The sequence below is a fragment of the Peromyscus maniculatus genome, chromosome 1 (assembly GCF_049852395.1).
Source record: "Peromyscus maniculatus bairdii isolate BWxNUB_F1_BW_parent chromosome 1, HU_Pman_BW_mat_3.1, whole genome shotgun sequence".
Classification (NCBI taxonomy): Eukaryota; Metazoa; Chordata; class Mammalia; order Rodentia; family Cricetidae; genus Peromyscus; species Peromyscus maniculatus.
This window is the reverse complement of record NC_134852.1, coordinates 176,126,311-176,151,168: the sequence shown is the minus strand read 5'-3', so window position 1 is coordinate 176,151,168 and position 24,858 is coordinate 176,126,311. Positions and strand designations below refer to the sequence as shown.

General features: G+C 46.3%; 1 protein-coding gene and 1 pseudogene across 8 annotated transcripts in view; one reads left to right on the top strand and one right to left on the bottom strand.

Moving 5' to 3' along the window:
- Nucleotides 1-24,858, top strand: part of Tjp2 (tight junction protein 2) — a 132,748-nt gene that overhangs the window by 72,279 nt on the left and 35,611 nt on the right. For 4 of the 8 annotated variants that reach the window (XM_076561450.1, XM_006977643.4, XM_042262033.2 and 1 more), the window contains 3 exons: nucleotides 18,746-18,799; nucleotides 21,891-22,015; nucleotides 24,043-24,145. In XM_076561450.1, the coding sequence (XP_076417565.1) occupies nucleotides 18,755-18,799; nucleotides 21,891-22,015; nucleotides 24,043-24,145 (273 nt within the window). In that variant the 5' untranslated portion in view covers nucleotides 18,746-18,754. Of the gene's footprint in view, nucleotides 1-11,997; nucleotides 12,354-18,745; nucleotides 18,800-21,890; nucleotides 22,016-24,042; nucleotides 24,146-24,858 lie in introns of those variants that run through there. The other 4 variants (XM_076561444.1, XM_015996412.3, XM_015996410.3 and 1 more) reach the window with 3 other exon arrangements.
- Nucleotides 618-1,315, bottom strand: LOC143271210 (E3 ubiquitin-protein ligase NRDP1 pseudogene; annotated as a pseudogene).

Sequence of the window (24,858 nt, the reverse complement as noted above, 5' to 3'; positions counted from 1 at the left end):
GAGCTTCTGGGAATTCTCATGTCTCTGCCTCCCACCTAGGAGCTCTGGGATTGTAAACACATGCGACCACATCTGGCTTTATGTGAGTTCTGGGGATCCACACATAGGTCCACAATTCTGCGGCATGTGCTTTCCCCATTCAACCGCTTGTCTTTCCCTAAATGGTTAAATTTGGATTGGTCATGCTTGTACCTGGAGTAGCATACACTCTGTGTGTTTGGCTTTCTGTGGTTTCGGTTACCTGAAGTCCGGTGTCTGAAAGTATTTAATGGAAAATTCAGGAAAGAAATAAGTTTCGAATAATCTTTATTTCAGTGTACTGTTTTGATTGTTATCGTATATTTTTAAAGTAGTTCCATTTGATTATTAGTAGTTTTAATCTCTTACTGTTCCTTAATTTAGAAATGATATTTTATCATGGGCATTCATTGTGGACGGACAGGAAGAAACATTCTATTTAGGTTTTGTGCTGTCTGGGGTTACAGGCATCCACCTGGAGTCTTGGAATATGTATCCTAAGGATGAGGAGGGTCAGCTGTCCCAAGGTCTTTCCTGTCAGAAAAGCAGGACGGATGTGGCTCAGTGACAAGCCATGGCGTCAGGATAGAAGGGAGAGCTCAGGGCTCAGCTGCTGGAGTGAGGGGTTTTGCAGATTCTACTACTTCTGGTAGCCAGTTACACTCTCGTATCTCCTGCATACCCTGTCTGAATATCATGACAAGCCCCTGTTTCTGCACCCCATGCTGGTTCTCACAGCCACCAGCACCATAGTTTGCTCACCAGGGATGCTCTTCTTGCTCACATTTTTTTTTTTTTTTTCACAATAACTGTGGTTCATCCATCTCATCTCTAGTGTGGCCAGACCCTGGGGGCCAGCTGCGTTTGTGGGCATTTTCCATCATAGCATTGACAATAGTGGCCGGCCAGCCACTCTCCACGAGGAAGTGCTTGATTATAGCCTGCAGCACAGTGTCAGGTCTGATCACCCTCCCCGGCGGGTCAGTCTTGTGTTCTTCACTCGTTTCCTCCAGTTCTGGAAGGTTGAGGTTGACAGTGCAGATTGCACATGTGTACTCCTTCAGCCGCTGGATATCTCACGTCTGCTCTGCCAGCTGATGCAATGCATGCTCTTCAGCTCTGCAATGCATGTCTGCCGCTGCACTAGGGAGCGCAGGTGCTTAATGCAGTTGTGGTTTCGTACCTCATCTTTGGGTATCTCAAGGCTGTCCTGGCTCCTCCAAGACTCCATTGCAAATAGGACGAATGAGGTGTTCATCAACACCCTCCGCTGGAAACGGGTTACATCATACCTCATGCCTCATCTCTGAGACCCAGGTCCTCCTAAGTGATGGGGCCAGGTTCCCTTTTACAAGGTTCCAACGCCCTGACGCCTCCACTCAGTGCCACTCAGGAGATGCTATGAGGATCCCATCTTGTTAGCCATTCCCTGACTGAGTCATTCTTTGTAGTGATGAGTTTTATGGCTGAGGTATATGTCCCCAATTAGGAGCACCCTCCCTGGATGGAGCCTGGGTTCTCCTGGTCAAGGGTCCTGGCTGGAGCTGAGACCAGGCAGCTGCAGGGTAGGGTGGGAGTTGGGTCTCAGTCTTGCCCTGTAGAGGAAGAGAAGGATGGGGTTGAAGATTGTGAGCACTCCTGGCTGTCTTGGACTAACCCTTGTAATAACCCTTGCTATATTGGTATACATTATGTGTTGCTGTCCAGTGTAATGTCATCTTCCTTTTCCCTTACTATTTGTGAATCTGACGTTGGATCTTGTGAGATCTTTTAGTGTACTCGTTAAAAGCCCATTTCTCATTTCTTCTAAATTAGTTTGGAACTTTGTATTTGGTACTGCATTACTCTGCCCCCTAGTGGATTTTTACATCAGTTACCAGGCAATGGCCTTTGCCAGGTTTCTGATAAATAGGAATTCCACCAAAAAAGAGGTTTATTCTTAGGCTCTAACGTCATGTGCTCTTTCTGATTTTTGTTGCCAGCCCTGTATGTGCTCAATAATAAAATGTAACTCAGAACTGAAAAAAACGTTGGCACCTGTCTGCAAAATCTCTTATGCAGAGACTGCCTGCGTGATTCAGCTCATGTGATAAAGCTGTACAAGATGCTAGACTTATTTTATTCCATGTGTATGATTGTTTTGCCTGAATTTTATATGTGTACCACGTGTGTGCCCGGTGCGGGAAGTCAAAAAAGAGGGCATCAGATCCCCTGGAACTGGAGCCACCTTGCGGTAACAAGCGCTCGAAACCACTGAGCCGTTGGGACAGCCTCACACAAGATGTGGGGACATGGAGTCTAGAAACAGGCTAGTTCAAGCCCCTGGAGTTTTTGTTTAAATTTTGTCGTGAAAGCTTTGTCATCTGTTTTCTGAAGCCATGGTCATCAGCAAGACCGGCTGATGTGCAAGCCCAGTCTCTTCAGTGGCTTTGAAGCCTCCCTGTCCTTCCCGCTCTCTGCAGCCTCCTCCCCTCATCCAGCCCTTAACCTGCAACTCTTGGTTGTTTAGATTTCCTTATAGGGGCAGTAGACACTCATTCTTGTGCAGTATGCCCCCCACAGGAACAGCTCACTTATGAACCAAGTCCTGGCTTTTTCTTTTTTTAAGTATAGTGATCTTACTTCTTGAGAATTTTACACAATGTATTTTGATCATATTCACCACCCACCCCCCACCCCCCGTTTTGTTTTTTGTTTTTTGTTTTTTGTTTTTTTTTTTTTTTTTGGTTTTTCGAGACAGGGTTTCTCTGTATCGCTTTGCGCCTTTCCTGGAGCTCACTTGGTAGCCCAAGCTGGCCTCGAACTCACAGAGATCCGCCTGGCTCTGCCTCCCGAGTGCTGGGATTAAAGGCGTGCACCACCACTGCCCGGCCTTGTTTTTGTTTTTTAAGACAGAAATTTGCTAGGAATCCTGGGCTAGCCTCAGATACTCCTGGTAGCTCAGGCTAGCCTTAATTTTTCCTGGCAGCTCAGACTAGCCTTGAACTCATGATAATCCTCCTGCCTCAGCTCTAGTGCTAGGATTACAGATGTGCTGTCATGCTCAGCTAAATTAAGACATTTTAAGTATATCACAAATACTTACACAGTTGAAACCACAAGCTTTAAAAAGTATCAGGGTAGTGGTTTAAAATAAAGTTAATTAGTAATTTTTTTTCATTTGGTACTTGAACCTAGGGCCTTATACATGCGAGAAAAATGCTCTGCCAGTGACCTACATCCCCTGACCTCATTGTAACTTTCAAAGTGTCATTTGCTAAATTTTGTCAACGTGTCTACAAATAAAGCTCAAAACATTTTTCTCTTGAAGGTGGGGGAAAAAAATCTAAGCACCTTAATATAAGTAAAAAGCAATCTTAAAATGTTAAACTGTTTTCAAAAATAGTCTTTATCTCCCCCTTGTGCAAAAAACACAAAAAACATCACATCTGGTTCAAGATGACCATGCATTTCTGGAGTCTGACTTTCTCCTTGATTGATTGATTGAATTTTGAGATAGGGTCTCATTTATGTAGTCCTGGCTGGCCCGGATCTTGCTATGTAGATCAGGTTGGCCTCAAAACTTTTGATTACGTCCCTCCCTCTGCACTGTAGAGCTGAAATGACAGATAGGTGTGCCACCAAGCCTAGCTAATAATTGGTGAATGCTGCTTTTTGATGGGCTGATTTTTTTTTTTTTTTTTTTTTTGCGGAGTTGGGGATTGAACCCTGTGTGTTGGCATGCTTGGCAAGCAGCTGTGTTGATGAATCACCATCACGGCCCTTAGAGCCTCTTGAATGCAGAACAACTTTTCACGAGAGGTTAGAAATGTCTGTGCTCTTTAATCCACACGTCACAGAACGTGGAGGTGGAAAGAGAAGCTGATTGCTCTATTATGTGTTACATTTTTGCACAGATTGTTTTTCTATGTATGAGTATTTGACTTGCATGTATGTGTGTGTCCTTTGTGTCTGCCTGGTGCCTCTTGAGGTCCGAAGAGGGTGTTGGATGCCCTGGAACTGGAGTTATAGATTGTTGTGAGCTGCTGGCAACTGAAACGGAGTCTTCTGGAAGGGCAGTAAATGCCCAGCCATCTTTCTGGCCCCTGGAGTACATATTTTAATAGTAGAGCATGAGAAGCCACTTGAGCCACTCCTAGGGGTATGGTTAACACTTTGTAGTAAGTATAGCTATCTAAAGTTTTAACTAACTAAAATGAAACAAGTTAGACATTCAGTTCCCTGGTCACAGTGGTCCCATGAGGTTAGTGGTCTCCATGATGGACAATACAACTATGAAATATTGACAAGGCAGGAAATTCTTGGGTGCAAAGGCTGTTTGTTAAGCACTGAGTTCTCCAGTGTTAACATGCTGGACTGGGGCTGTAGAGGACCTCCATCGGCCCAGGGCAGGTTGGGGATCCTGCACTTCTGGCAGCTTCCAGCTATTGGCATTGCAGTCTAAGGATGGTTTCTCAAGGTTCCTAGGTAGCTTCTCCAGCAGGAAAGGTATGTCTGTTGCAGGCACCAGCTTTGCAGCCTTAGCCAGGCTCACTGATAAAGAGCAGAAGCACAAGGTGTCTCTTTTCTGTGTGAGCTGTCCTCGGATGGTGCCACAGGTCTGGGAGGATCAGTTTACCTTGCCCGGCCAGCCCTGAAAGCAGTTCTCACGGGTGGTGTTTGAACCTGCCTTTTGACAAAGACGTTTATAATTTTCTTTATCTTAGTATCTATTATGGGGTGACGGTCTGTATGTCTGTTTGCTGTTTTTAAAGTGAAGCTGTGTTTTAATGATAAATGGGCTGAGTCAGATTGAAAATCACAGGTTAGACGGGGCTGTGTCTTTGTTGCTAAATTAGCATCTCCCTTTTGGGTTTATTAATGGCTTCTTTGTAATTACAAATAAGGGTGGTCTGTTTAAATTATGCCTTGCAGCTTAGTGTAGGAGAGCTGTGAACACAGAGGTCTTAAATGTAATTATCTGTTGGTATGTGTGTGTGTTATTAAAATGGGATATTTGCTGATTTGGATTCAAACTGTCTCCAGTCCCCTATTATAGGGCCTCACCATGAACAGTCATGAAGACTCCTGGGTCTGGAGGCCAGGGAATGGCCATGGTGGGTATTTGGTAGAGGCGGTAGGTGGCTTCTTCAGTGGAAAAGAGACAGGCTGTGTGGCCCCACTGACCTGGATTCAGTTCTTCCACCTTTTATTTACATGACTGCCTCCAAGTTCCTTTACTTCTGTGCGTGCGTGCGTGCGTGCGTGCATGCGTGCGTGTGTTTGGCAGGGAGTGTGTGCATTGACGCCAGAGCATAACTGTGTATGGTTCGTGAGGAGCTCTCTCTCCTGTTTCTTGAGACAGGGTCTCACTGGGAGCTCACTGAGTATGCTAGATTGGCTGACCAGCCAGGGACCCCCTTCTTGTCTCCCCCGGGATTACAGACCACGCCACCACAGCTGGCTTTTTTTTTTTAATCTGGGTTCTGAGGATGGAACTCAGGTCCTCAGGCTTCCGTGGCAAGCACTTTACTGACTGCACTCAGGCTCCTTCCTGGCTGCAGTCTCCTTTCTGCACAGCCCATTTGATACCCTGAATCCAGTTCATGCGCTGTCTGACGAGTATCTCCCAGCAGCCTTAGAGAGGCGGGTTGTGTGTTGCTAAAACAGGCAAAGGGAGGGTGAATGGCCAGCTCACGGCACGTGGCAGGGCATAGGTGTGAGGCCCTGCGTTCAGACTGTACAATCTAGGAGACATCGTTGTTTTGCCTTGAGACAGAGTCTCATGTAGTTAAGACTGGTCTCAAATTTGCTGTATAGCAGAGCTTGGCCTTGAACTCCTGATCTCTTGCCTCTACTTCCCAAGTGCTAGAATTATAGGTGTGCACAACCATACCTTGTGATGTGTTGTTTAATAAAACCCATTTTTTTTGGAGAAATTGTGCAGCCAGTGTCTTCTATGACATTCATGGCATGCAGCCGTCTCTCACACACCAAAAGGCCCGTTAAGAGTCTCTCTCCAGGCAGCTACTGTCCTCGGCTTCTTATGCAAATAGAATCATGCGGTTCTTCCTTGTGCGTGAGGTTTTACTTCCCATTGAAAGTCCATCTGTGTTGTAGCATGTAGTCACGTCATTCCTTCTTACGTAGTAGTGTGTGAGAAGAGTAGGAGTACTTGTGTGTCCGGCCATTAGTTGTGCACACTTGGGGAATTTCCACTAGTTTGTTCCTAGATAAAATGTATATAATGCTTTTAGGAACATCATTTCTATGCGCACGCGCGCGCGTGTGTGCGTGCATGTGTGTATGTCTGTGTCTGTGTATGTTGTGTTGTGTATATGTGTGTGTATGTGTGTGTGTGTGCATGTGGTGTGTGTGTGTGTCTGTGTATGTTGTGTTGTGTATATGTGTGTGTGTGTCTGTGTATGTGGGTGGGTGTGTATGTGTGTGTGTCTGTGTATGCTGTGTTGTGTATATGTGTGTGTATGTGTGTTTCAGTTCTTTTGGGTTCCAGGCTAATCTTAGTGCTCTTATGAGGAGAATCAGGCAGACCGTTCTGGCCTGGTTGTAGCTGCCGCACAGCTGTGCAGCGAGTGTTGTGACAGGGTCATTATGGAGGCCACTTCCTTTGCAGTGGGCATTGAGCAACCTTTGTACGAGCATTATCTCATCCAGTCCTCACAGTTCTGCAAGGGTCAGGATCTTGAGCCCCATCTGAGAGTGGAGGCAGCCGCCCCATTGTGTGTATGTTCTAGATCACAGCTTAAAGACGAGCGAGCGGGCGGGGAGCTGTTTCGGAGCCAGGCATGTGTGATGCCTGCACAGTGCGCAGCACCGTGGTGAGCAGGCGCACTAAGTTTACAGGAGTTCTGAGAGGTCTTAGCTGGAGATCTGGGGGCGGGGCTTGTTTGCTTTCTTTTGATGTCGTTTAACTTTTTGGGGACAGTCTCACGGGTCCCAGCTGACCTCAGAGTTAACACACGTCCCAGCCTAGTCTTAGATGTCTGATCTTCTTGCCTTAGCCTGCCAAGTACTGGGATTACAAGCCTGAACCCTCATGGCCGGCTCTAGAAATCTGGTTTTGGAATCTAAGTTAATAGCGTTTTTTTCCCCCAATATATGTAATTTTATTTAATTTTGACGTATGTGTCTGTGCACATGCACTCGGTGACCAGAAGAGGGCATCGGGTCTCCTGTAGCTGAAGTTGTAGGAGGTTGTGAATTCTCCATGAGGATTCTGGCAACTGAATTGTCTCCTTTGAAGAAACAGAAGTACTCTTAACTGCTGAGCCTCTAACCATTTTTAAAAAGTGTGGTTCTGTTAAAACTTAGTGATTGTGCCCCTAGTGTGTCCTCACACCTCCTTGTCATCTTGTCCCTGAGGTAAATATAGGTTGGGTTAAGAAACAAAAACTTGAGCCAGGTGATGATGGTCCATGCTTTAATCCCAGAACTTGGGAGGCAGAGGCAGGCAGATCTCTGAGTTCAAGGTCAGCCTGATCTGCAGAGTGAGTTCAGGACAGCCAGGGCTACATAGGGAAATCCTGTCTCAGAAAAAAACAAAAACAAAAAACCAACCAAACAACAACAACAAAAAAACCCAAAAATAAAAAAACAAAAACTTCATAAGTGGCGTGCCTCAGCAGGTGATCAGAAATGCCCATTATTTATGTTAGAGACCTGTCAGGAATCCTTCTCTAACATTATTATAAGAAATAGGTCTTGCTGGCTTGTTCAGGCTGCCTTTGAAGACTGTGCCTCACGTGGCCAGCTGCCGACCTCCCATGTGTCCCTTTATACATTCTCTGCTCCTTTAAGAAAACATGGCGTTGGTCCTTTGGCCACACGTGCAGTTTTGCAGGAGGGGTGTTACTGTGGACTCTTCAGAAAGGAACAGCCCACAAAGGTCACCGTGGCAAAATTGGAAGAGTCTACACGGTCACCCGGTATGCTGTTGACAATGCTGTCAACAAACCAAGTTAAGGGCAAGATTGTGGCCCAGAGAATTAACATGCAAATTGAGCACATGAAGGAGTCAGAGCTGCAATGCTTCCAAGCATGGCGGGAGGAAGAAGGAAGGGAGGAGAAGGTGCCTGCCTGGGTTTAGCTGCAGCAGCTCCCTCTGCCCAGGCCAGGAGAGGCACACCCTGAGAACCAGTGGGAAGACCCCATGACGGTGGAAGCCGTGTTCCCTGTGAACCAGCGACTGAGAGACACAGGAGAAGGGAGCACCAGACTGTGCCCGTGCTTTTCTTATTAAATGGAACTGGTTTGTTCCCCCTGCCCCCAAAATCATCATAGGATGAAAGATAATTGGAGTCGGTTTTTACCTTGTCTGTATGGGGGCAGTGCATGCTGATTTATTTGACAAGAGTTTCAGAACTGTATCTTGCCAGCAGAGGTTTTATTTTTGAGACAGTCTCATTTTATAGCCCACCTAGAACCCTCAGACGTCTTGCTGCCTCAGCCTCCTGAGTCCTGGGAGTTTGCGAGGTGCTGTGCCCTGCATGTGAGCAGAGCTTTAACAGTACTTCGTGACTAGGACTGGTTCCCATGGGTTGTAGGAAGGGCATCACAAGTGTCCCAGCCAGAGGAAGGTGGGCTGTGGCCGCAGGCTGCTACAAGCCCTTCTCCTGAGGACTGCAGTTGATTTCCTAACGATGAACATGAAAATGCCATAGGGATGCTTCATGCCCAGAGCTATGGTCCCCACTGAATGGATGGTGTCATGGGGTTTCCACGCCAGTGTCAGACCTGTTAAGGACCTTGATGACTCAATTTGTGATCCTCCTCTTCCCCTTTCCTTGAGGATCTGAGTATGTGGCCCCGGCTGTCCTTGAATTTGTTGGTTCTGATTTTTGCCTCCCTCCCAAGGACTGGGATCGGGAGGTCACCATCCCCGATCCGCCCTCCTCCGCTCTCTTCTTCCTTCTCACCAGCATCTTCTCTCTCCCCCCTCCTCCTCATCTCCTTTGTAGTCACCCTAACACGCATGGAAGACTCAGTGTGTGGAACGCTCACATCAAATCCTGTAGTCAGATTCAGATACAGCTGTGATAAAGGTGAGCCGTGGTTCTGAGTTCGAGGCCAGCCTAGCCTGGTCTACAGAGCTAGTTCTAGGATAGCCAAGACTACACTAAGAAACCCTGTCTTGAAAAACCAAATAAATAAATAAATAAATAAAATTAAAAAAGGTGAGCCATGGAAAGTCTTTGGCCTCAGGTTTCCTAACTATGGAAGAGGGACAGGCACAGCTAACCCAGGGAGCATGGCATTCATTCGGAGTCCCTGTGAAAGCCCTCGGGTGTGGTGCTCTGCTCAATGCTGGTGTCATCATGCCTCCCTCCCAGTCTTTGCGGCCTTGTGACCCATTCCTTTGGGCAGATGTGTATTTTCAAGGCTCCCAAGCAGTAGACTAATTTCAACATGCTCATGTAGAGAACGTGTTATTAAACAGTGTACTCCCCAGCATCCTGAACACACCTTACGAGTTCAGGCTCTTGGACCAGAACATGCTGTTCCCTCCACATAGAATGCCTTTCTACTGGACTAGTTTGTCCTCCTTGAGCCAGGAGCTCCTGAGGGCTTGTGGGGGGAGGTGCCTCCTGTGGTTGGTCCATGCCTCCCTCCACTCCATCTTCCTCCCGTTAACACTCGAGTCTGCTCTCTCCTCTCATTTTATGTACCTGCTCTTCCGCCGTCAGTCTGCCTGCTACAGCCAATCACTGAGCCGATTCCTGCTCAGTCTTTGGACCTACCTGCTGGTCCCTTTCCCTGGACAGCTCTTCAGACTTCCTCATGATTAATTCTTTCCACTTTCATATCCGTAGCATTCATGGTACGTGGTGGCCATGCATATCATCACAGCTCGTGGGAAGGAGGCAGAAGCAGGAACATAGTTCAAGGCCAGCCTGGGATACAGATTCAAATCCTGCCTCAAAATAAAATACAGATGCCAGGAGAGAGCAAGAGAGAGCCGCACTGCTTCCTATGTTAAAGCCTTCCTTCGCTCTGAGGGAACAATATTTGGTGCATGTCCCTCAGTGTTTCAGCAGGGTCTGCCATCTGGTTGGTACTGGGAGAGTGTATGTCGAATGAATGAGCTTTGTGTTTTCCTCTGTTATTGCACTTAGGCTGGGTTAGAATAATTTGCTTACACTTCCCACCACCCCACTGACTGGAACTGCCTCAGGGGAACGACTCGAGGTGTTTATCTTGCAGTGTATGGCTGCTGTGGAGCGGTGATTCTTGACTATAAAGATGGACGTTAGGCTGTGGAAGGTGCATCTGAAACTCTCGATCTTTGCATGGAGGCAGCCTGCCTGCAGGTGTCCTTCTGACGTCACCAGTAGACGTGCCAGTGGGAACAGGCTGTGGTTGGTCTGACGTTTCCAAGGCTGGTCTCTGAAGTCCTGCACTGCCATGGGGGACTTGCCTCATTTGTGACTGCTGCTGGCCCTCCAAGATGGATGTGGGGAAAGGCATAGCATATGCCACGCTCAAGAGCTGTACTCAGGTTCAGGGCTTTAAAGCTGACCTCTTGCACCCTGGAGAGAGGGCTCAGTTATAACTGAAGGCAGGTCCTGCTCTTCCATAGGCCCTGCCTTCAGTTCCTAGCACCCACACAGTGGCTGGCAAAGGTTTGTAACTCCAGTTCCAGGGAATCTTATACCCTCTTCTAGCCTTCATGGGCATGCACAGGCATACATTTGGTGCACAGATATGCATGTAGACAAAACACTTTACTATGCATAAAAACAATATAAATAAATCTTTTTTAAAAGTTTAAGAAAAAAAAAAAAAAAGGAAAGAAAACCCAAAACCTCAAACTAACTTTTTGGCATTCAACTTGTCTCCTGTACTGTACCCACGATGGGCTCCAAGTTTAGATCTTTGTCCCAGTGTCCCACAAACCAGGTAGCACATTCTTCTTTTGCAAACAGCTCAGCCTGTTGACAAGACTCTCTGGTGACAGCACACTTCTGAAAACCTGCCCTGGGTTGCAAGGCCAGGCATCCTTGTGTTCAGAATCCAAAACTACACAAAGAAGCAAGGACAGAGCTCTCTGTCGCTTCTTTATCTAAGTCTATGATAAGTTTGGAAGAAAGAGAGAGAGAAAAAAGAACTCTGCTGAGCAAGTTCTCTGTCCCTGAGGTGGTGCCGACCTGTACCAGCTCCCCTTATTGTCAAGAATGTATGCTGTTTCAATGGGTGCCTTTTGATTGGTCACCACTGGCAGGTCAATTTAGCGTTAATTTCCTACATGGAGTACGTATGTGAACAAGTTACTTCTCTGTTCCTTTCCATAGCCCTGCTCTTGGTCATTCCCGGTTCCCCTGATTGCAGGAGTCCCTTACACACTAAAACATGCAGAATCTCAAGTCCCTTTCTATAAAGTGGTATAATGTTCATGGAACTTGGGTAGATCTTCACGTACTTCCAGTTATCTCTAGGTTCCTTATAACACCTAATGTAATAGAAATGCTACGTAAGTAGTTACATTATTTAGGGAATAATTACTCAAAAAGGCTGTACATGTTTCGTACAGACAAGTTTGTTTTGTCTTGTCTTGCTTTTTTTGTGCTGAGATAGTATCTCACCGTAGAGTACAAACTACCCTTGAAATGTTGATCCACCCGTTCTCACTGTCCCAGAGCCAGGAGGCAGGGGTTTTGTTGTTGTTTGGTATTGTTTGGTGTGTCTTAAATGTTTAAAGGTTATTTATATTTTTATTCATGTGTATGGCTGTCCGTGAGTGTACGCATGTATGTCATATGTGTGCAGGAGCTTACGGAGGCCCTGGGTTCCCTGAACTGGAGTTTATAGGCAGTTGTGAGCCACTGTATGTGAGTTCTGGAGATCAGATTCAGGGCTCTGAACCACTGAACCATCTTTCTAGCTCCTAAAACTATTTTTAGACCATAGGATCTGTGGATAAGGAAGGCTAGCAGGACTTAGTAAGTTACAACTAATTACCAAATAATTTTACGTGGCCGCCGGAAGGAGTACGTACGTACCCCGGTGCCGTCCTCCTTGTGTGGGAGAGAGGGAGGAAAGAAAAGCTGTTGAAGTGCTGTGAGTCCAGACTCTCTTTGTGCCTCACAAGTAGTGCTTTTCAGAGCGCTTGGCGTCCCTGCTGTATGGCTGTGTCACTGTGAGATGACAACAGGATTTGCTGGGAATGTGGGCCACTATTGTATCCGCCTTACGTAACCACGTGGAGTGCTGGAAATGGGTGAGCAGCCTGGGAGGTAGGCAGTGGCCAGCCCTGACTCTGCGGAGCCATGAAGGCCGCTCAGCTATTCCAGAGGGTGTGGATCCAGACATTTAAAAAGTTGGAGAGATGGAAAGGCCATGTGAGTTCTTCAGCTTTCGCCTCCCTTTCCCATGCTTTCTCTGCCGGAGGGGAGGGGGACAAGCCCTTCACACAGTGGCACAGTGACTCCTTTATCCTCGGATTTATTTGTGTCTTGGCAGCTTTCAGGGACAAATTGTGAGATTGCATGCAGAATGTGGCTTGCAGTCAATGGTAGAATTTTAAATACTTGTCTTATTTTGAGCAGACCTGGGTGAAATTGATAGCCGCTCACTGGGTTTGTGAGTCAGACTGTTGATTCCTAGGTGTTGGCAATTTTGGCGAGCTTGGCTTCTTGGGTACAGATTAAAGAATGTTGTGTTTGGGATCAAACATTTGACCTTCTTACCCTGTAGAAGCCGATATTCCGATGATGGGGCTTCCACATTGCAGGAGAGATTTCTGACATTAGCTTTAGTACACAGTGCACTGTAACATAGATATTTGCTGTGTGGCTTGGACTGTGATTAAGTGTATCCTTAAAGCAGCTTGGGGTGAATTTTTGTTCTTAGTGGTCTCTCTCCCTGGGAATCAGCAGTATATAGATGCGGAGCTTAAAAGTTGGCTCTTCAGGGTCACTACAGGCAGTCACAACTTAGTTATCTGCCTGTGGCTGGTTTTAAATGTTTCCTTTTGTGTGTATTGGGAGACGGAGCGCACATGTGTATTAAAGGGCCTTATATAGAGAGTCCAGGGGTCAGTCTTGGGTGTCATTCTTCAGGAGCTGGTTTTGAGACAGGGTCTCATAGAGCCTGGTGCTTGCCAAGTCTGCTAGACTGGCTAGCCAACAGGTCCCCTCCTGTCTTCCCCTCCCCAGGGCTGGGGTGACTGGGTGTTTTTACCTAGGCGCTAGGGACTGAACTCAGGTCCTCATGTTAATGGCAAGTACTTCTACCTACGGAAGTACCTTCCTAGCCCTAAAGGATAGTTATCTGTTTGATCAAGGTTTTCCCGAGAAAATGAGCTCCATAAAAGGCCTAAAAATAACAGCATGAAGAACTGTTTTCCTTTAGTGTCTAAATAACCTGTACACAGAGCTTCCTATTTGCAATAGGCCACATAGCTCCTACCTATCCATGGAATGGCTTCTAGGAATGACTTGTTCTCATATGGAGGACGTTACCATTAGTGTGCCTTTTATGGGAAGTACAGTGATCCGAGAAGATCATAGAAAGCATGAGGAAGCCGCTTCAGGTGGCTGAAATCTCATCCCCAAGGTTGAAAAGGTGCCCTGGGCCCATAGGTGGAGTCCCGATCTCTGAGGAGATTGGAGTCGCCGGTCCTTCTGTGACATTCCCTGTTCAAGATTCTGTGCCACCTTCCTGTTCCTAATAAAGTTGCTTTTTAACCTTTAAAAAAGGAAGGAAAGGCGCTGGGGGGTCTGGCACATCCTGGGCTCTCCCACACGATGCTGGTCTCCGGCTGTACCCATTGCACCTGTCCTGCTTTTTGTCCTTGTACCCCTCACACTGATGGCACTGTCCCCACCTGCCTTCCCCCCAGCAGGAGTTGTTATGCTCTCTCCTTTTCCCCTTGCAAAACTGAAATCGTATTAAAACTTCGGGAACTAGACACTGCCTTGGATGTTAGGTCCTCAGCCGGAAGTCAAGCGCCCCTTGATGACCGACCCCTTGAACTTAGGAGATGATTGGTACCTCCAAACTGCTTGAACATTGAAAGCATGATGCAGAACAGTACCACGAATTCATTGCACTCTCCCATCCCCACCACGGGGCAAACCTCAGCTCCCCCGTGTTCCGTCTCTGCCTCCCTCCCAGGCTGCTCCATCTTCAGTTTATATGCTTCCGTCCTTTGCTTTTCCTTTGTACTTTTACCGTATATGGCATACCTACCCATGCACGTTTATCAGTGAACAAACCACGAGGGTTGTTAGCATTTTTAAATAAGTTACTATTTGTCTGTGTATGTGTGTGGGCCTGAAGGCCAGGGCATGACTTGTGGCGTCTGTTTTCTCCTTCAGCCGTTATGGCCGTCCAGGGAGTGAACTCAGGTACCAGATTAAGCTATTTCAGTAGCCCTCATGGCTTCTTGGGGGAGGGAGAGTCGGTTTTCTTCAGAGATGTGGCCCCTGAGAGGCTGTGCGTGCACTTGTCCTGTATCCATGCACGCACTGGTCACTGAATGGGCTCAGTGGGTTAAGTTAAAAAAAAAAAAAGCGCATGAAGTTGGAAGGGGAAAGTCGGGTAGGAAATAGGGGGCAAAAAGGAGGAGGATTTGATCAAAATGCATGCATTGGATGCATGTATGAAGTTCTAAATAAGTTTTAAACACATGTTTAATGTTACGTTAAACTCCTAACATTCATCATTTTAGCCATTTCTAAGTTCAGTATTGTTACGTGTTCACATTGTAAGGAGGCGTGGTTTGTTTTTCAAACTGCGTGTGAAAAAGATGTCACCCTCTTCAGATCGTCCTGGAGTGTTCCCCCCTTGAATTGTGTTGGAAGTGTCTGTTGTATGGTGTGTTTGGGGCCTGCTCCTTTCCGTTGTGTACCTTGTGTTTGTCCATTCTGTCCTGGAGGCCATTTGCAGGTGGCAGAGGGTTAGTTCTACTCAGGCCCCAGCGAAAACTGAAGGTGGCAAAGACGTCTGTGTCTGTGGAGAGGGAGTTTCTGCTTTCGTTTCTCTCGAGAAGACTTACGATTGAGATTGTGTTAAAATAGGGAAATACACCGGCAGCTGCTGAAAGATGGTCTTAGACGTAGTGAACTTCCAGAGTAGGACAGTGAAGCACGTCTAGAAAGCTGGACCACAGACATCTCAGGTGCCAGATTGCCTACCCACCTCAGGGGTGGAGGTGGAGGTGGGAGTGTGGCTCAGTGAGAGGGCATTTGCTGCTCATATTCCCTAGAACCTGCAAACAGCACCTGTATCTGTTACTTTTCTGTTGCTGTGATACAACACCGTGAGGAGGGCAGTTTGCAGAAGAAAGAGTTTATTTAGGCTTATGGTTCCAGAGGGGTGAGAGTCCTTCATGTCAGCCAGGCGGCAGGCATGGCTGCTGGAGGAGCTGGCCGAGAGCTCACATCTTGACTCTCACAAAGCAGAGAATAACCAGAAATGGCACTAATTTGTATGATTTGTATGATGCCTGCCTCCAGTGACATCCTAGACCAACTGGGGACCAAGTCTCCAAATATCAGAGCCTATGGGAATAGTTCTCATTCAAACCACCGGGACAGCCAGAGAACTGTTGAATTTAATAGGAATTGCCTTTGAAAACATTTACAAGTAATAGAAATTGTTGTCTTAGTCATAGTCATAGAATGGAGAATAGATAGTGCATCTATCTCTTGGTTTATTGGAAAGAAAAAAGCGACCACCTGTTTTGTATGCATGACATTGTGTTCTAGGAAACTGTGGGACAAAGGTGAGTCAGACATCAAAAGCTCACTTGAAAATCTTTCACCATCATCATTATTATTATCATCATCATCACCATCATCATTATTGAGACAGACGAGTCTCACTGTGCAGCCCTACCTGGCCTAGGGCTCACTATCTACAGTAGGCTGGTCTTGAACTCCACCTGCCTCTGTCACCCAGGTGCTGGGATTTCAGGTGTGCTCTACATGCATGGATTTTTTTTACTGAACCATTTAAAAAGATATGTATCAATTAATATACTTATAGAGACATTACCTTCCTTTCTTCCTTCTTCCCTTCCTTCTTTTCTTTTTGTGACAGAGTCTCACTCTGTAGACCAGGCTGGTCTGGAACTCACAGAGATCTGCCTGCCTCTGCCTCCCGAGTGCTGTGACTAAAGGCGTGGGCCATCATGACTGGCCAGCAGTCATTTATTAAAATAGAAAAACTGGGCTGGGGGTGTAACTCAGTGATAGAACATGTACCTCATACATGCAAGACTCTGGGTTTGACCCCAGCATGGCAAAAGAAAAGAGGAGCCCCTCCTAAAGAAACTCCAAACAGAAACAAAATAAAAACAGTGGTTGGTCATGGGAAACAGACAGTCTGCGGGGAGGGGGGGGGAGGCTGGGTTCCATAATTTCTCCATCTGAATCCGTTGGGAATGTTTGTGTATTGCTTTGAGTGGATGCATGCACCTTCTTCACTTCAGCACCCCGCCACCCCCACCACCCCTCCCAGGCCCACGCACACCAATAGCCAAGACTCTGCCTGCTTCTCCTACACCCTTGTATCTTTTTGATCCTAGATATAATGTGAGTTGTCGTTTTTTAATCTTTGAGAATTCTGATCTCTTGGAGCCAGATGGTATTTGCCGTGGGAATGTCCCAGAATCGAGCACACGGGGAGGGAGAGTCGCAGTTGCCTCTCAGTCTGTGTAATCAGTTAAGTCACAACAGTTGGCTACTTCATGTTGCTTCTGTGCCCACAGAATTGTGGTTTCCTAACTCTGCTTGCAGAGGGAGTGGGTCATCTGGTCCAGCGTATCAGTTGGTATCGTCGTCTCTAGCGCTGAGCGTCTCTCTCCCAGTCTTAAGAGTTTGTGAACAGGGAGAAAACCCCACATTATCTGAATAGTTTTCAGTACCTCTTCGTCTTTCTATTATCAGTTCGAATTAGTCCCCTGCAGCTTCTCCCTCCTGGCCCTCTGTGGGACACCTCCTACCCGTCAGGCCTTGTGCTGTTTCTGAGTTGTGTCTTCATGGCTGCTTCTTCTGTAATTGTCTTCTTCAGCTGCGTATATATAGTGTGAGATGCTAACCCGTCACTTGCGTCACTTTGGTTCTTTTCACTTCCAAAAGTCATATTTTAGATTTGTTTGCTTGGTTCTTTTGATGGGCTATTGTTCATTGATAACTGTACTTTGGAGCTTGTCCTGGAACTCACTTTGTAGACCAGGCTGGCCTCGAACTCACAGAGATCCGCCTGCCTCTGCCTCCTGAGTGCTGGGATTAAAGGCGTGCGCCACCACCGCCCGTCGCAATAACTATACTTTCAGTGAGGTGTTCTAATTTCTTAAAACACGAATTATGGTTTGTATACTCCTTTGGTTTGTTATGGATGTTTCTAATATAGCCATTGATCCTCAGGTTGTTTCTTATAACTCTCTCTCTCTCTCTCTCTCTCTCTCTCTCTCTCTCTCTCTCTCTCTCTCTCTCTCTCTGTGTGTGTGTGTGTGTGTGTGTGTGTGTGTGTGTGTGTGTACATGCGTGAGTGCATGTGAACTATGAACTTAGGTTTCTTACATATCTGGGAATTCTGTGAAGCCTTCATTTAAACATGTCCCTTGGAGAGAGGAACCTTGCATTTCCTATGTGATGGCATTACCAGCGACACTTTGGCATGTTTTGGGAGGATGTACAGTCACTTTCCGTAATAGGACTCATTTCTAAACCTGAATGCAGGCCCATTGATAGGAATTCTCCAGAGTGGCAATTTCTAGCTATTTCCACAATATTCGTGAGCCGGGCAAGAGTCTCTGGAGTCCTCTGTGGAAGTATTTTTTCCCTCTACTGTGCCCACTCTGTTCTCCCATTCGTTTACATCTTGTACTTTTCTCTGTGTATCTTCCCGTTTCAGTGCTTGCTAGGCTGGCCTGTCTGTAGCTCTGTGCTCTCGTGAGGTCTCTAGCCTTTTTAAAGGTGAACGGCTCATTAGTCTTAAAGTGACGCCACTGTGTTAAAGGTCTCCCTGGATATCTCTTAGACCTGTGTTAGCAGATGAAGTTCCAGTGGTCTGTTTTACACCAAGCGGTACTGAGAAGAAGCCAGAGATCCTACAGTTCGTTCACTCAGTATGACACATCCTATTGATTACAAGGCCAAGGGGTTCTTTAGGTTTAAGATGTGGAGAGAGAGAGAGAGAGAGAGAGAGAGAGAGAGAGAGAGAGAGAGAGAGAGAGATATGAATATTTTTAAATGAAATTAAAATTTTACTCTATTTTCTTGAGAGGGTGTGTGTGTGTGTGTGTGTGTGTGTGTGTGTGTGTGTGTGTGTGTGTGTTCATGAGTCCATGCTCATTATGCTCACTAGGTACATATATGGAGGTCAGAGGACACTGTTAGGACTTGGTTCTCTTTTTCCACTCTGTGGGTCCTCCGGATTAGACTGGGCAACAAGCACCCTACTGCTGAGCCATCCCCCAAATAAGACATTATTAAAGAAGTTTCCTAACAATGGTTGTCAAAAGGCTTCAGCACTGAACATTTGCTCTGTTCTTAGGACCCCTCCTATGTCTTTCATTTAATGCCTGAGCATCAAGATGGCCATTTCCTAGAAGGTTTTATATGGATATAAGCAGCATAGCATTTTGAGCAGAGGCCTGCTTTTTTTTTAAGTGAATGGGAAGTGTGCGCTGGATTCACGTCAGAGCGTGCAGAGTTAGTTTTATTTCTGGCATGGGGGTATTTGGTGTTTACTCAAGTTGACATTATTTGTTGCCACCCAGGGCCCAGGCATGGAGGAGGTGATATGGGAGCAGTACACCGTGACCCTGCAGAAGGTGAGTTCTGCACGATCCGTGCTTTCTCTCTCCTCTTGGCTTGCTGCTTTTCAGTTCATGGATCTCGCTTCTTTTGGCCTGCACAGTTTTGTTTTTAATCTCGCTGAGGTGGGCAGTGCCTCGTTGGAACTAGCTGGTACTGATTAACTGGTTGGCAAAAGTTGCATGCTTGTGTTCTTGATTATCTTCTGTTTACTGTAGAGCATTTTAGGGGATATTTAGTCCGTTCTCTTCTCTCCAGACAGAACAGACTGTAAAAGGGAAGAGGGAATGCAAGCAGCCTGTATTTGTTTGAGAATGTTGAAGTAACATTTCCCAACATGCACAACCACACCACCCTCCTTAGCCTCTCTATCCCACTTTCCCTTCTGATGTTTGAGTTGGGAATTGAATTTCTACAGTCTGGTCTCACATGTTAAGAATGCAAGGAGCCCTTGGTTCAGTCCCCCGAGCGGTACCCTCTCCTCACCCCTTCTGTAATTCTACCTTACAACAGTTGTAGACCCAAAGGAGATTTGAAAAGACTGACTTAGAAATTGGCTCAGTTCCAAATATAGTGTGTATGTCTGTGTGTGCCTGTCTGTCTGCTTATGGAGATCAAAAGTAAACCCTAGGTATTTTTCCCTAAGGTGTCTTTTATTTTACTTTTTGAGATGGGATCTCAAAATCATGGGGGCCTGAGATGGATCCCTGGCACCTTTTAAACACCGAGCCTTGGTGGTACATGCTCACAGTTCCAGGCCTGAGAAGGCAGAGATAGGCGGATCCCTGGAGTTTGCTGGCCGACCAGCCAATTCCACTTAGTAAGCTCCAGGCCTGTGAGAGACATTGTCTCAAAAACCAAGATGCCCCCCCCACCCCCCGGGGTGGTGGTGCACACCTTTAATCCCAGCACTCAGGAGGCAGAGGCAGGCGGATCTCTGTGAGTTCGAGGCTAGCCTGCGCTACAGAGTGAAACCCTGTCTCGGAAAACAAAAACAAAGAAACAAAAAACCAAAAACCAAGATGGGTGGTGCCTGAAGAATAACACCTAAGATTGTCCTCTGGCTTCCATGTGCACATGAATGTGTGCGCGCGCGCACACACACACACACACACACACACACACACACACACACACACACACACACACACACTCTTCCCCCACACACTTCCCCCACAGTGTACACCCACCACTACCCCACAACACAAAAAAGTTTCTCTTTACTCCTCCCTTGGGGTTGAAAATTGAACACTACATATATTTTATTTGTTTTTTAAAGTCGCTTCACAGATGTTACCCCTCTTGATTAAGTGAGGAAATACATGCAGCTTCTATACATTACATGATGCATAATTGATGCGTAACAAATACTTGTTATTGCCAGTTCTTTCTGTCCTGACAATAAAAGGGTGATGTGTTAGCCTTTTTGGTTGGGCTGACTGCTCTAGAACTGCACCTAATCTCCAGTCATGCCCCCCCCTTCCTCCTCCACACACAGCGTCATGCTCCAGGCAAGCAGCTATCCCCCACCCCATCTGCAGTCAGCTCATGGTCTGCAGTCTCATCCCAGCAACCTGCCCTCCTGTCAACATCCGTGTGCATCAGAGATCATCTTGCTCCAAATCTCTCTAGGTTCTGCCATTTTCTAGACAAAGGGAAACGTCTCCCTTGACCCTCAGAACTCCGTCCCTGGGTCAGAGTCCAGGTGTCCTGATTTCTGTATCAGTTATCACGGATTCTTCAGTTGAGGCTTGTCCGTTTAGCTTCAGACACCCTTCTGACTCTTACTGTGCCCCCTTTACCAGCATATCACACAACCCTTGAGTTATGGTCCCGAGGCTTGGTTTAGAAGATGGAGCCGCCTCTGTCTAAAACCAGGTGCTGGTGATGGTGCTGGCATATCCCAGGCCATGTGGAGACCACCTGGGCTGTCTGTGTTTGTAAGCAGTCTGAATACTGGCCACCCACGAACTTGCCCTTGAATAAAGATGTTCTCTTATTCTGAGTGTAGTTTTGTATCATCAACCCTGATTTGGGATTATAATGTCAGTGTTCCTATTGTGTGGTTTAGCCTTTTAAACACCTAAATAAGAGTGTTTGTTTCCTTGGTTCATTGGTGTGCATCGTTAAATCAGTGATGGATAATAAACCTTTATTTCCCATCTTGTATGCCACTGAGAAGGGTTTAATGCTTTGCTCTTTTTAAATCGCAATAGTAGCTTTTTGTTTATTTATCTTATTACGTTTTTTTTCATTCACGTGTGTGCATCCATGTACACATGTGCACACTCTCGTACCTTCATGCCACAGCACTGGGTGAGGTCAGAGGACGTGGAGGAGTGATTTATTTTCACCATGACTGCAAGTTCCTTTATCCACTGAGCCATCCCCCCAGGCTCCTTTTCCCATTGGACTATCTCCCCAGCCCTATAATAGCAGCTTTCTGTTTAGGTTTTATTTTTAAAGGCCATGCAGTTCTTTTTACCCTGGATGAAAATGCATTTGCTACCTTTTCCAACTTGAATTTAAAGATTATACCATCATGCTATTTGTTTTTTGAGTAAGGGTCTCATGTAGTCCAGGCTAGCCTCCCAATTTGCCATGTCATCATGGCTAGCCTTGGATTCCTGACGCTGTTGCCTCCCACCTCCCAAGTGCTGGAATTATAGGCATGTGCCACTTTCAGCAGAAGATACATTTAAAACACATTTTCACAGAGTCAGTTTGTATTGACGTTGTTCCAGCTCGGGTCAAACGATCCTGTGAACAGGTCTACCTGGCGTTAGGACAGCACGTTCCTGTTTAGACAGAAGACAGCCTTCCTTCTCCTGCCTCTGGTGATAATGTCAGCCTGGGCTGTCAATCTTTTCCGCCTCCTGCCAGGCTGCTCCCTGTAGATAAGCGGTTTCCCTTTAGGAACCTGTCAGCTGACCACAGTGGGGCTCTATTTTCTTTGTCATTTGTTTCTGTCAGCCCATCTGTCCCCGAGCTGTCTCTGGTTATTGATTTGACCTTTATTTTACTGAGTGCTTGTAATAAATCCTGAAAGCCACTTATGGAAGGATTTTTTCATTTTTTTTCTTCTTCTCTCCTAATTCTAATCAACAGGATTCCAAAAGAGGATTTGGAATCGCAGTGTCGGGAGGTAGAGACAACCCACACTTTGAAAACGGGGAAACGTCCATTGTCATTTCTGATGTGCTCCCAGGTGGACCCGCGGATGGCTTGCTTCAGTAAGTGCCCTCACCCCCTCCCCAGCCCCTGCCAGCCCTGCAGGTTGGCACTAGACAGGGTGTTAATGATGGCTGTGTACTTTTATATTACATCTGAAGACTTTAAGAGAGAGTTAGGATCACAGCTAATACATTATGTTTTAACAGTCACCAATTCTCCACTGCCTGCGTGCTGGGTTTGCACACCCAGTTTATGCAGTGCTGGGGGCTGGACCCGGTGCGTCATCCATGCTAGAGAAGTATTCCAACCGAGCTGCGTCCTCAGTCCTTGGGAACCCTTTCTGAACGTGCAGCGTATGTCATTGTAACAAAAGAGTCGGGAAAATAACCTAAGGGAAGCACTTATTTATTTTGGCTCACACTTTCAGAGGTTGGTTTTATCTGTCGTGGTTGGGAGAATGTGGTAGAGCAGGAGAGCTAACAGCGTGGTTGCCGGGAAGCAGAGAGAGGAAGATGGAGACAGTACCTGCCCTTCCTGGCTTTCTCCTTCATTTCCTCAAGCACAAGAATGGGGTCACCCACCCTCAGGGTGGGTCTACCCCCTTAATTCTCTTGAAAACATCCCCACGAACACACCTGAGAGTGAGCTTTGCTAATCTTCTCAGTGCTTGTCAGTACCACCAAGTTGACAGAATTGACCACCTCAGTTTCCACATTTCTCAGCGTCTTCCAAGAGTTTTCTTTAAATATATGTTTTGAAATTTAACTAAGATGTTAGGAATGTGTCTCAGTAATAGAGTACTTAGCATAGATAAGGCCTTGGGTTAATCTTTAGCAGTCCCTCCCCCCAAGTAAAAACCCAACTAACAACCCCCCAACAGAATTTAATAGCGGAAAAATTCATGACGGGTTAACTCAAGTTCTCTACCTGCCAGCCTTCTGTTCTGAAGAGGTAACTGCACTTTCAAAGATGGACCCTGCGTCTTGTCAGGGAATAATCTGGAGATAACGATGTGGCTACATTGGCCAGATCATTCAAAAGTTGAATTTGTGTGAGATTTAAAAATCTCTGCTCCTATCCTATTAGTTAGTAGTCTTATCAATTAAAAGTTAGTCTTTTATTTAGAGTAATATAAAATTTTAAAATAACTTTGGATGAGCCTAAGTGATAGGATTCTGTGTTCTTAATTTTTCTTTAAGAATCTGAGGGAAGCTGGGTGGTAGCACCAGGCAGAGGCAGGTGGGTCTCTGTGAGTCTGAGGCCAGCCTGGTCTACAGAGTGAGTTCCAGGGCAGCCAGGGCTACACAGAGAAACACCGTTTTCACAAACAGACAGACAGACAGGCATACAAACAGACAAACAAACAAGAATCTGAGGGAGAAGAAGTCAGGCCCGATTGTGCTCATTTATAATGTAAGCATTCGGGAGACACAGAAGGATCAGTAGTTTAAGGCCTTGGTTTGCTAAATAGTGAATTCAAGACCAACTTGGGCTACATAAGACCCTTCTCAGAAATTAAAAAAAAAAAAATAAAGAATCTGAGGCAAGTTTCAGCCTCTTTCCCTCTAACACAGATGAATGTGTGCCTATTTCAGGGACGTACATGTGTTCTTTTTTTTTAGCTCACTGTGTACTTCCGCACATAGGACTGTCATTGAATTCTTCTTGCTTTCCAGACTGCCTCGTGACTGGGTGCCTTCTGGTGCGACCCTGTGGTCCGGACAGTTTTTTTTGTTTTGTTTTGTTTTTGGAGACAGGGTTTCTCTGTGTAGCTTTGCGCCTTTTCTGGATCCGCCTGCCTCTGCCTCCCAAGTGCTGGGATTAAAGGCGTGCGCCAGCACCGCCCAGCTCCGGACAGGTTTTTTACACATACATAGTGGTTCTTAGTAAACCCCCAGAAGCTGACTGTATGGCTTCTGGTTCCTTACCTCTGAAGAGCTCAGACCAGGTTGGCCTGACTTGGGAGCCGCCACACACTGGGGCCCTTAATAAGCTTTGGAGGCTCATTACTGCTTCTGTTCTCTGTCAGCGGTTCAAGATGTCTCACCACGAGTTTTTATGACTGATGTTTATTTCTTGCTTACAGAGAAAATGACAGGGTGGTCATGGTCAATGGCACCCCCATGGAGGATGTGCTCCATTCCTTTGCAGTTCAGCAGCTTAGGAAAAGTGGGAAGATCGCCGCCATTGTAAGTCCCGTGATGTCACGTGGTGCACATCTGTACATCCAAGACAAACATCGTGCACATCTGTACATGCAAACCAAATGTCCTTACACATAAACTGTAAATTTAAAAATCTTTTAAGAAGTGTAAGAATATTTTCTGTTTATTGGAACATAAAGAAGGGCTGGAGAAATGGTTCTGTGGTTAAGAGCCCATATTGTTATTGCAGAGAACCTGATTTTAATTCAAGAACGTTTGTTTTCTATTCCCAAAGAAAATGACCATTGGACAGTTACCTGACCTAGAGCCAGCTTACTTCTTGGAGCTTCGATATTTTTCTAGGTTGATGTTTCAGGTGTAGTGAAGCTGTGTCCGAGTTCCCCTCCTGAGGAAGGTGGCAAGCATCCTACTTGATGACTGCCACACGCACGTCTCAGGAATAGGGCCATCCCGTTAACGAATCTAAGGAAAGCAGTAGCTGCAGAGCTGGCCTGGGATAAGTGCACTCGCTGTAATTGATTGTCTCTGCAGTCCTGTTTCGTCTAGAAGGGGTACCTCTTCCCCTCCTCTTCCTGTACCAAGGGCAGGAGTGTCAGCGATTGTATACAAAACATCTCACTTCCTGGGTTTTCATTTGACTCCGATGAACTGACCCACGCCTTTGGGGCTTTTCACACTTGGTCAGGAGTATTCCAAAGCACTGCACTCATAGCTGTAGTCACTTTCCTATCTTATTC